The sequence below is a fragment of the Dendropsophus ebraccatus genome, chromosome 2 (genome assembly GCF_027789765.1).
Source record: "Dendropsophus ebraccatus isolate aDenEbr1 chromosome 2, aDenEbr1.pat, whole genome shotgun sequence".
Lineage (NCBI taxonomy): Eukaryota > Metazoa > Chordata > Amphibia > Anura > Hylidae > Dendropsophus > Dendropsophus ebraccatus.
In genome coordinates this window covers 78479009-78491779 of record NC_091455.1, presented here as the reverse complement: position 1 = coordinate 78491779, position 12771 = coordinate 78479009, and the positions used below count along the sequence as shown (strand labels likewise).

General features: G+C 43.2%; 1 protein-coding gene across 1 annotated transcript in view; it reads left to right on the top strand.

The window, feature by feature from the left end:
* The window catches only part of RTTN (rotatin), a 193543-nt gene that overhangs the window by 66769 nt on the left and 114003 nt on the right, over nt 1-12771 (top strand). Inside the window, exons 15-17 of the mRNA XM_069957838.1 lie at nt 5988-6114; nt 9581-9706; nt 10670-10786. Coding sequence (XP_069813939.1) covers nt 5988-6114; nt 9581-9706; nt 10670-10786 — 370 coding nt within the window. The remainder of the gene's footprint in view (nt 1-5987; nt 6115-9580; nt 9707-10669; nt 10787-12771) is intronic.

The following is a 12771-nucleotide window of genomic DNA, read 5'->3' as shown; positions in this document are numbered from 1 at the left end:
ATGCGACATGGCGTTCATCATCCATTCTAGCCAAATCCAACCTCCAAAATCCAAATGGCGCTCCTTCCCTTCGGAGGCTTGCCCTGCGCCCACATGGCGCTTTATGTCCACATGTGGGGTATTTACGGACTCGGGGGAAATTGCTCTACACATATTGTGTGTTTTTTTCTCTTTTAACCCCTTGTGAAAATGATAAATTCAAGGCTAAACCAACATTATAGTGTAAAAAATGTAATATTTCATTTTCACGCCACATTGTTCCACATTTGTGTCCGTCACCAGTGGGGTCCATATGCTCACTACACCCCTTGTTACATTCCTTGAGGGGTGCAGTTTCCATAATGGGGTCACTTGTGGGGGGTTTCAACTGTCTTGGCAACACAGAGGCCTTTTGAATGCAACATGGCCCCTCAAAATCCATTCCATCCAAATCCAGCCTTCAAAAACGAAATGGCGCTCCTTCCCTTCGGAGGCTTGCCCTGCGCCCACATGGCGCTTTATGTCCACATGTGGGGTATTTACGGACTCGGGGGAAATTGCTCTACACATATTGTGTGTTTTTTTCTCTTTTAACCCCTTGTGAAAATGATAAATTCAAGGCTAAACCAACATTATAGTGTAAAAAATGTAATATTTAATTTTCACGCCACATTGTTCCACATTTGTGCCCGTCACCAGTGGGGTCCATATGCTCACAACACCCCTTGTTACATTCCTTGAGGGGTGTAGTTTCCATAATGGGGTCACTTGTGGGGGGGTTCAACTGTCTTGGCAACACAGAGGCCTTTTGAATGCAACATGGCCCCTTAAAATCCATTCCATCCAAATCCAGCCTTCAAAAACCAAATGGCGCTCCTTCCCTTCGGAGGCTTACCCTGCGCCCACATGGCGCTTTATGTCCACATGTGGGGTATTTCCGTACTCAGGGGAAATTGCTCTACACATTTAGTGTTTTTTTTTATCTTTTAGCCCCTTGTGAAAATGAAAAAATCATGACAAGATTAATGATTTAGAGTAAAAATTTTACAAAAATTACACTAAATGTTGGTCTAGCCTTGATTTTTTCCATTTCCACAAGGGGTTAAAAAAGAAAATTAACACAAAACGTGTAGGGTAGTTTCCCCTGAGTACGAAAATACCCCACATGTGGACATAATGTGCCATATGGGCACAGGGCAAGCCACCAAAGGGACAGAGCGCCATTTAGAGGCTGGAATGGAGGATGGAGGCCATGTCGCAATTACAAAGCTCCTGTGCTGCCAGGTCAGTAGAAACCCCCGACAAGTGACCCCATTCTGGAAACTACACCCCATAAGGAATCTAACAAGGGGTGCAGTGAGCATATGGACCCCACTGGTGACAGGCACTTACGTAAAACATGTGCCGAGAAAATAAAAAATACCATTTTTTTCATTTTCACGTCCCAAATGTGGCCGTCACCAGGGGGCCATATCCCCGCTGCCCCCCTTGTTAGATTCCTTATGGGGTGTAGTTTCCAGAATGGGGTCACTTGTGGGGGGTTTCTACTGTCCTGGCAGCACAGAGGCTTTGTAATTGCATCATGGCATCCTCTAATGGGAATGGCGGCCATACCTATTTAGCTGGGGAAAAGGGACAATTCTAATTTATTTGGGGGTATTAGGCCAATTATTAGTTTATAAGGTTGGAAATGACAGGTGTCCATCAAATTCAACCTGTGTTGATCCAGAGGAAGGCAAAAACCCTCGTAAGGCAGACGACAGTAGCCTCATCACAGGGGAAAAATTCCTCCCCGACTCCATAATGGCGATCAGAATAATCCCTGGACCAACGTGACCCCTGAAATAGGAATAAGGGACAGAATTTAGATAATGTAGAACTCCAGTGACGTGTGGTGCGCCTTGGAGCGATCCGGTATGCAGAGGCCGGGGTGATCAGGACAGGTGGCACACTGGTAAATGGTGTCCTTCCTGATCCCCCTGTTACCCCACACTCTGCACTTCTTCTGGGGTCTCCCTTTCTCCAGTGTGGGGGACGTCACCTGGAAAATGTTGTCCTGGTGCGATACGGGGTCCCACATATCCAGAAGCGCTGGGTCCGCTCCATGGCTGCTAAATATTAGGGCGCTATTACTACTTCTGATATGTTCGGATCGTGCCGCAAGCTACAGGGCAGCGAGGGACCGGAAGAGGGGGCGCTGGTATAAAAGTTATCCCCGTACAGGTGGTGACCTTTATCCAGCAGTGGGAAGATCAGTTCCCGGACGATCTTTCCACTTGTTCCGAGGATGGGGGGGGGGGGGGGGAGGGGGGCATCTGGGGGCATCTGGGGCTGGATTCGGGTGTCCCTTCATACACTCTAAGGGTATGTGCACACTGCGGAATCGCGACAGATAACCCTTCGTGCATTCCACAGTTGGCACCTGCCGGCGGACTGATGCAGGCGCACGTCTCCGTCCGTGTCATAGACTCCATTCTATGCACGGGCGGATTCCGCTCTCCGTCCAACGTGTTCATTCTTTGGACGGACGACGGAATCCGCCCATGCATAACATGGAGTCTTTGACACGGGTGGAGACGCGCGCCCGCATCAGTCCGCCGGCGGGTGCCAGCTGCGGAATGCACAAAGGGTTATCCTTCGCCATTCCGCAGTGTGCACGTACCCCAAATCTGTAAGTGTACCCTGAGGTACTCTCACAGAGTTAGTAGAATTTCACTCCATACCGCCATCTCTTATTGGGACGGTACTGGCGGAAAAGACGTGTCTGGGGGGCAGCGTACGCTACGCTACCCCCAGACACGTCACTGGATGATGAGGATGAATGGAGGAAAGAAGGATCCCCCCATTCATCCTCACTGGCTGTTTCGGTGTCGGAGGCAACAATAGCGTATGCGTCCGATACCGAAAACACCCTGGGGGCCATCTTTATATGGGGACTAGTATATGGGGTATGTAGTGGTGTAGTGTCAAACTTTATTCAATGTAATGTAGTGTTTTTTACGTGTTTTTTTTACAGTAAGTATAAAAAAAAACCTACGCCAACAAAGGCGTTGCTGATAAATGCCGCACTTATGCGCGACACTTATAAGCAGACCGTGGCAGTAGAATACAGAAAAAAAACACCCTACGCCAAAAAGGAGGAGTTGCTGATTAGCAGCGCACTTTCGTGCGATGCTGATCAACACTCAGCGGCGATAGGGTGCGGAAAATAGAAAAAAAATAATTTGGAAAAAAAAACAAAAACTTTTTCTATATTCTGAATATCCCTGTAGCTGCTGATAAGTGTATTACACATATCAGCCGCTAGGGGGCAGCAGAGCGCAAAATCCGGAAATTGACGAGGCTGGAGCCGAAAATAGCCGAGAGAAGACGACGGGGACCGCCGGAAAGACCCGAAGACCGAACGTAATGACGGAGGACGCCGCGAACCCGGAAGACGCCGATCAGGAGCCCGGGACAGGTGAGTAATGTACAAATACCTGCTCAGGACCCCTCCGCTACCTAGCTGAGGGGTCCAGGGCAGGTATTTATTATTTTGTGGGACTCTGATCGCCGTGCCACCGGCCCGATCGCCGTGAACGGCCGGCCGGCCGTTCACGGCGATCGGGCCGGTGGCACGGCGATCAACATTACTTTTTACAGTAATGGCGGTCGGCGCCGTCCTCGGACAGCACCGACCGCCATTTTTTTCCGGGTCATCGGGTCACCGATGACCCGGAAAGGTTCCGATCGCCACTATTGGCTGATCTGAATTGATTAGCCAATAGCGGCGATCGTAAGCACGGGGGGTGTTAACCACCCCCCGTGCCGTGAAGCTATGATGGCCTGCTATGATTTATAGCAGGCCATCTTTCCCGACCGCTGTGTGTGAACACGCAGCGATCGGGGAAACATCGGGCGTAAATTTACGCCCTGATGCGCTAAGTACCAGGGCGCGAGGGCGTAAGTTTACGCCCGATGTCGTTAAGGGGTTAAAGGGGTAGTGCGGCGGTAAACAATTATTCACAGAATAACACACATTACAAAGTTATACAACTTTGTAATGTATGTTATGTCTGTGAATGGCCCCCTTCCCCGTGTCCCACCTACCCCACCCGTGTACCCGGAAGTGTGGTGCACTATACTCACCTGTCACGTGCCGACACCCGTCTCCGATCTTCAGTCAGTGACGTCTTCTTCGGCCGGCCGGCGAACAGCTCCGACTGTTCCGAATGCCGGCCGCCCTCTGCAGTGTCATTCGATGCTCAGCCTAGATTGGCTGAGCATAACTGTGCTCAGCCAATCGCGGCTGAGCGGCTGATGACATTCGGAACAGTCGGAGCTGTTCGCCGGCCGGCCGAAGAAGACGTCACTGACTGAAGATCGGAGACGAGGGTCGGCACGTGACAGGTGAGTATAGCGCACCACACTTCCGGGTACACGGGTGGGGGTGGTGGGACACCTGGAAGGGGGCCATTCACAGACATAACATACATTACAAAGTTGTATAACTATGTAATGTGTGTTATTCTGTGAATAATTCTTTACTGCCGCACTACCCCTTTAATAAAAAATAAAATAAAAAATAAATATATAATATAAAAAATATATATAATTTTTTTTTCTCTATTTCTAAAGTAGTTTATGCCGGGTAATGTTATATGAAAAACTGCACTGTACAGTTCTTTGCATTTGAAGCCAGCAGAGGTCAGGCAATACCATGTAAAGAAATCCCTGCTTCCATTGAGCTGTTCTTTTCCTTACCTCTTTCCTTTCATACATGTGTTGGTTTAGTGAAATATATATCAATCTATTTATTTATTACATCTAAGTCCATTTTATTTACTGAAAGTTCATGATTTACTCATAATGCTGTGATGTCATATCACCTTAGTTTTATTCTCTACTGTTCTGTGTAGTATTCTAATAACAGTGGTTCGACATCCATTAGCACTGCTATTACCAATACTTGCCTAATAAATGTAAACCAGGCAATACCGTATGAAGGGTCTAATTTATAGATATTATTTTCATATTAATTCAATGGGTAAGACAAGTGTTACTTTTGTAAATATGTACATTGGCCCCTCTTTGCTTAGGGCTTTCTACCAATTATTGACATAGGCTATGTTCACACGCCGTAAATTAAAGTAAAATAAAATACATCTATAATTTTGATGTAAAATACTGCCATATTATGAATATAATAATGCGCTCCGTTGAAGTCAGTGAGAAATTGGCAGAGCATGGTCATTTATTTTCATCTGTTCACACTTGTTTTATTTTCACTTAAGACTACAGTTGTATTTAGCTTATATTTTTACTGTGTGTGAGCATAGAACAAACTGGAAGTGTAGCAAATTCACCTTTTGGAAGTCATCCATAATTTTGAAAAAGTGTCATGGTCCCCCGGGAGATGTAGTTTATTCCTGATTTTGTTGAAAAAGGTGCAAATGCAACAAATGTATACATTTTAATGTATCTAGCACTAATCACTCCATCTGTCTTCTGTGCTTGGAAAAAACACCAGTCTTAGTTAACTTGGCCACTGTGTTACTTATATTAAACCAATTCTGACAGCCTCTATTATATAAAACAGCCACATTCACAATTCAGTGGACATTTAAGCTAAAGCCTCTCATTTACAGTTCTTCAGGCTTCAGAGCTGAAATCTGATTTTTTTTTTCTTGCTTTCTTTGCAAGCTAGAGCAGCGTGGACGTCTTTACAGCATGCATTGTATAGTAACCTGTAGTTGTAAATACTGTTTGATGCATTATTGTAGCTCAGCCAAACTCCTCTTACGGACACATCTTTCTTTACAAACTTTACTGTTTCCAATAACAGCAGCAGAATTATTAATGGAGCTCTGAATATTAATCCAGGCTGCAATTCAGGTTGATAGCTAGATAAGTAATCCCTATTCACCTACTCTGATTTATATCTGTGTAGAACTGTAAAATGGCCCTTAGAAGTGACTATACACTGATAAACTTTGTTTCTTACCCCCCTTTTGTTTGCCTCTAAACAGCTACAGTTCTGCTCAGAGTGGCCCTGTATTACTGGAGGAAAGTCAGAAAGTCCTCTTGCGGATGATGTCTAATTGGGTGCCGGCGGTGAGGGCAGAGGCTTATAACTGCTGCCTTGAAATTGTTAAGGTACAGATGATTGTTTTCCTCCATCACGCCATAGTATATATTTTTATAAAGTGTGTAATCACAAGAAGCTGTTTATTTCCTCCTGGGGCTTTTATTGAAAATGATTAGGCTCGTAGAAGTGCATACAGCTTAATTACCATTTATGATTCCAATTTTCAACATCAATTGTGATAGAAATGACTATCCCCACTGTTCTAGCCTAGCCTAGGAGCCACATAGTGCTTTCAGATGGCATGCATGTGGTTTGCTGGCAACCATAGATGATGATCAGGATTGGGGCTTGTTGTTACTTGGCAGTTTTGTTGTAGAATTGAAAACAAGAGTTAAAAACCTTCACTTGGGATGTTTCCATAAGGTACTGTGATTGTGGTTTTCCATAAACCTTTTCAGAGAACTACGTATTTATCAATGTTGTGGCAGCACAACAGTGTTTGAAGCTGCTTTATTAATAACAATAGGGAAATCATAGCCCTACTGACTGGGCACATTGGTTGATAAATTGTTAAATAATAGGTCTTGACTTAAAACCAATGTACCACTTCGGTTTCTCCATATGTGGTCCAAACATTTGAAATTGAAGTTCAATGTTTCCAAATGTAAAATAATGCACTTGGGGAGGAGGAATCCTCTATCCTAGTATCACATCGGCAGTATTGTGTTGGAAAAGACTTCAGAAGAGAAGGATTTAGGGATAGTGATTTCTGACAGCCTTAAAATGAGTCACCAGTGTAACCAGGCGGTGGGGAAAGCAACTCTTATGCTGGGCTGTATAGCTAGAGGTATACCCAATAGGAAGAGGGAGATTGTGATCCCGCTGTATAGAGCTCTGGTGAGGCCACATCTGGAATACTGTGTCCAGTTCTGGAGACCTCATCTAAAAAAGGACACAGATAAAATAGAATGGGTCCAAAGACGGGCTACAAAAATGGTGAAGCGTTTGAGGCATTAACCATATCAGGAAAGACTTAAGGATTTGAATCTGTATAGTCTGGAGGAAAGAAGGGAAAGGGGGGACATGATTGAAACCTTTAGGTATGTTAAAGGACTAAATAAGGTGAGAGGTTAGTTGGGGGAAAGATCAGAAGCAACGTGAGAAAATATTATTTTACTGAAAGAGTAGTAGATACCTGAAACAAACTTCCAGCAGAGGTGGTTGGTAAATCTACAATAACAGAATTTAAACATGCCGGGGATAAACATATATGTATCCTAAGATAATGAGAAAGGAAATACTAAAAGGGCAGACTAGATGGACCCAGTGGTGGTCTTCTGCTGACAATCTTCTATGTATCTATATGCAGTTAGGGCTGCTCTGTGCAGTTGAGGTGGGCCCAGTGCCCCCAGTTCATCGATATCCCCTCTCCTTGGTAACACGGCAAGACTTGACTCTGGAGGAGCGGTGTCACTGGGGGAGGAGATATTGGGGAACGGGCTGCGCCGTTCCCACCTCCAGTGCACGGAGCAGCCTGAACTGCATGTCGAAAAATCGGCACAGATTGGAACTGGGGCAGCTTGCAAAATGGAAAGCGCCACCAGGCTGTAAGCGCCAGTGCCAACCAGGTTAAATACTAAAAATGTTTTATTATACAAAGTGGTATATAATATCTAATTATGGTATTGCGGAACCTCTTCTGTAATGATACAGATAATTCATAAAGCCACCGTTGTTTTTTTCAGAAAAGGCTTAATAGGAGCAACAGCTTTTGCACTTAAAGCGAATGTACCATGAGGTACATCACTTTTTTTTTTTTTTACATGAACAGACTAGCGACGACGCTGTCCTTTTTTTGAACCAACGGCCAGTTCCCGTGCACGGCGCCAGTCTGTTCATGTGAAAAAAAACCCAAAACATAACAATGTACCTCATGCTACATTCACTTATAATATTTGAACCAACATACGCTCTTGCACAATTGTAACATTTAGGTGGTGGTCACACTTTGTGGTTCTGTTGTGATAATTTCACAGTTTTTCTTTTTGTACCACCGCCATGCACAAACACCTTACCGTGGTTTTGGAAAATTGATGCAAAAACTGCATTGTTACCACAGCACATGTCTGTGTCCCATGATGAGTCAGACTCATAATGTTAGTCTATGAGGCCATCTCTTTTTAATGACACAGCGGGGAGCAGATTGCACTGTAGCACAGTCCTCGCCCTGCTCGTTCTCACAGCTGGTCAGGGTCTGAACACTCCGACCCAGACCGATCAAAAGTTTTCACATGTCTTTCTGTCCTGTCAAAAGTGCTGCGAGGACTGCACAAAAATTAACAAACATGAATAGCTGTCCATCCTGCTTTCCAACCTCCAATTTTTCCAGCTTCCCAACCTCCACTTCTCTTCCTTAAAACATCCTATGTGTGATTTTATTTTATTTGTATAGTGCACACAGATTCCGCAGCGCTTTACCTATCTGTATGTTTTTGGGGTGTGGGGGGGAAACCGAAGTACCCTGAGGAAACCCACACAAACATACAAACTCTTTGCAGATGTTGCCCTTGGTGGGATTTGAACCCAGGACTCCAGCGCTGCAAGGCTACAGATTCCGCAGCGATTTACCTATCTGTATGTTTTTTGGGTGTGGGGGGAAACCGAAGTACCCTGAGGAAACCCACACAAACATACAAACTCTTTGCAGATGTTGCCCTTGGTGGGATTTGAACCCAGGACTCCAGCGCTGCAAGGCTAGGGTGCTACTGAGCCACAGTGCTACTGAGCCACCTTGCTGCCCAAGAAGACTAAGAAGACTGCAGTGAAGCCTCAGCTGCAATGCTTGAGCAACCACTTCAAACAGACGGACTGACAAGTGCTATGTCAGTCCTTAATCATTGTGGTTGTCAAAGCGACTTTTTTTTTCCCATTTCATGTTTCAGCCAACATGAAAGCTGTAGGGGATGTTTCTGCTACTTCCCAAGCATCCTGTGGTCCACCCCTTTTTCCTAACCTGTTGTTTGCATAGACTAAATTCAGTAAGGGGAGGGGGATAAAAATGATCTTGAGAAAAAGGATAAAATAGAAGATTATTTTTTAAAAAAAAAACATTGCCTGCCCCATTTTTGACCCCCGCCCCCTCCACAGCCATTGGAATTGGTCGACCCGCGGGGAGGGGGGGGGGAGGGGGGTGGCTTGTTTGATGCTGATGATCATGGAAGGGTGTGGCCTATGGGGCTGATATGGGAGGAGATATGGGAGTTCCACTGCGGTTAAGCCCTACTCCTATGGCACTGTCCAGCAACAACAACAGGCGTTTTTGAGAGGAGAGACCACAAAGAAATCCTTTATATAGTTAGATATGAAATGTCCACAATATAAGCTTAAGAAAGGTGCTGAGAACTATGTATATGGAAAGGGGGTGACGATATCACTTTAATACATTAAAGGGGTATGAAAGAGACTTGTAGCTACAATGAATATATTAACACATATAAAATGTTGTATTTGTACTTTACTTTTTTGTCATTTTAGGATTCTTTAGGAATTCACAATGTCACCAAACCTGTGTCCTCTATTTGCAATGGTATAAACTTTCTTCTTCACCCAAAAGTTTTGTATGAAATCGCTACATTTGGCCTGCAGGACTCCAACGATGAGGTACTTTTTTTCAGTTATTTTAATTTTTTTTTTTTAAAGGGAACCTTTCATATTAAACATAACCAGTCCATTCTTATAGAGCAGGATGGGCTGCTCTATATCATAGATCAGATGACGCCATGCGTGTCCGATGACCTAATCGGTGACATCATTGATCTGATGATAGCATTTATGACATCATCGATGACATCATCCTTCCAATGACATCATCAATTACATTGATGATATCACTGAGCCAATTATGTCATCGGATCGATGTAATTGGATTGATGATGTCATCGTGATCGAATGATGTCATCATTGTTGTTACCGATGACATAGATCCGATGACTGCATTCATGACATCACTGATGACATCATCGATCTAATGACGTCCGGGATCTCCGGGCGCTGACACTTCACAACTCGGCTGAAGGACTGATTGGCTGAGTGGCCGCTCCATCAAAAGTGACAGGCATTTTTCCCCCGAGTCATGACGTCATCACAACTCCGGTGGGGGTCCACTGATACATTGACTTATACTGGCCAGATAGGTACCGATAAGGCAATCCAATGCAATGGACAAATGTGGCGTGAGATTATATTCCTTCTGTTAAAAGCCTGGATGAAATCTACCACACAGGATGTATTCAGAAATGGACACATTCATCGCCTTTAAAATATTTCCATGTAGCTTTAGGGTGTACCAACAGAATACATTCCCAGGAAAATAAATCAATCTCACCCACACTCTGGACAACCACTTTCAGATAGATGTTCCAATATATTTATATGCGCTGTGGCTGTTACAAAGTACTGCAGACGATGCAATTTATTCTGATTGGTTTGTACTTAGTTATAGATAAGGTAGAACTTAAAAAGGAAAATTCTGTTTCTCAGAAAGATTAATTCATTAAAAAGTTTTACAATGTTTACACATTTTGTAAAAAATGAACAGAAATGTCATTACTTTCTTTTCCTTAGGTTTGTTCGGCTGCTAAAGCTGTTCTAACATATTTCCTCCAAGGGCGTCTTGTGATGACTGCATCATCTTGGAATAAGTTGATTGAAGCAATACATCCTGTTCTACCGCTTTTACAGGTAATGCTCAGCTGGGTTTACCTGTAAATAACCTATTTTTTTCTAAAGTTTAGGAATCCTTACATTTTAGTATACAGTAGCTGACAAAGTGACTGTGGCTGCCTGAGTATTACAGTATTGCATATTGCTTTTCCTAATGAATAAATGACTGAAAATGGTTACTAAAAAATGGTTTGAAATATATTTAGGAATTAATGTCACAACATCAAACATCTATGAATCTTTGTGAGGTTAAAGGGTTAAAGCGTGGTTGTGTGTGTATGTGTATATGTATATATCTATATATACTGTATGTATGTATATATATATGTGTGTGTGTGTATATATATATATATATATATATATATATATATATAATACACTGTATATGTGTGTGTGTGTGTATATAATTTTTTTTTACACCGTCCAGACCACTGCTTTTAGAGCAGAGTGGTGGTTGGTAGCCTAGACAATGCACTGTCACCAATGGAGGGAAGCAATCTTGAGCCCTACAAGTTTAACTATATAAATTGAGGTGGGAATACCCCTTTTAGAGAATACAAGTGACTATAAGAAACATTGTAATATATCTTATCAGAGAAAATGTATTGTTCTTTGCTTCTGCTCCCATTGTTCATTAATCACAGTGAAGTACTAATCAAGTCAATCTTGAGATGAACTCACTGACAGGCTGGATTACAGCTGCCTATAGAAGTCTATGGAAGAAGGGAGGAGGGGAAGTAGCTCTAGAATATTCTACATGATGCTGCATCTTAGAGTGTGTTTAGGAGAGCAGGATATCTTGTTCTGTTTGTACAATGTATGAAACACATTGTAGAGGTTTAGTCTCCACTCACTTGCTCAGGGACAACTGAAAGACGGAACCTGCAAAGTAGAAATTAGGTGTAAAGACCATATGTAAATTTCTCGACCAGAGAAAATGCTGCTTCTAATGTACCCAACATGAGCGCTTATTCTGAAAAGAAACCTAGGACTACACATACACTTTAATCTAGCAGGTCCTGTGGGGATGATTTGTCACAGGAAACAGTGGTAAGTGATGCGGACTGGCAGCCATAATGGTTTAGGGGCAGCTCTAGGGTTTATTTTTTTATTTTTATATCACCCATACTCGATTATTTATTTATTTATTTTTTTCTGAAGCTGGAATACTCCTGGAAAGTCAGATGTCAAAACCAAACACCTTTTTACTTCAAAACTTCTATACACAGGAAGTGCTGTGTTTTCCATGATATCTAAAAAATTACAAACTTTCTTTAGATCACATCTACTGTATATATTTAGATTTTGAAAGATATAAAGACAGTGACACTTTAAGTCTCCTAGTGGGACAGTAAAATAACGTATAAAAGTAAAAAATAAATACATAATCCCCATGTCCCCTAATGCAATGTAATAAATGTAGGAAATAAAATGGAATAGAGGCATTTTTCACAAGAAAATTGTATGGATATCGTACAAAATTTACCACTAACTTGAAGTGAAGTCCATGTGTTTTTAAAATCTGTCAGCCAATAAGGGTGGAATTTGATCAAAAGTATAAACTTATCTCTCCCCGTGCCTGCGGTGAGCCCTCCCCCCGAGTTGTGATGACATCTCACCCCAGTCACTGACTGGCTGAGCAGCAAGTCCATCAGCTGGATCATGATGTGTCAGCATCGGAGATCCCTGAGCCTGGCGGGGGTCCCGAGGCCAGTCCCACCACTCACCACAGGCACCAGGAGAGGTAAGTTCATACTCCTGATTAAATTCCTCTGCTGGCTGCCAGAATTTAAAAAGCCCAGACTTCTCCTTTTGAAGTACAATATGTCACGAAAAAGAAGTCTCAGAATTACGTGGATAGGTTAAAATATCTTGGAGCTATAACCACATAAAGTGAGACAGGTCAGATTTAAAAAAAAATGGTCTCTGGTCCCTTTAGACCAAAATTAGCCTAATGCTGAAGGGGATAAGATTCTTTACCCTGAATAGTTATAGCTGCAGGA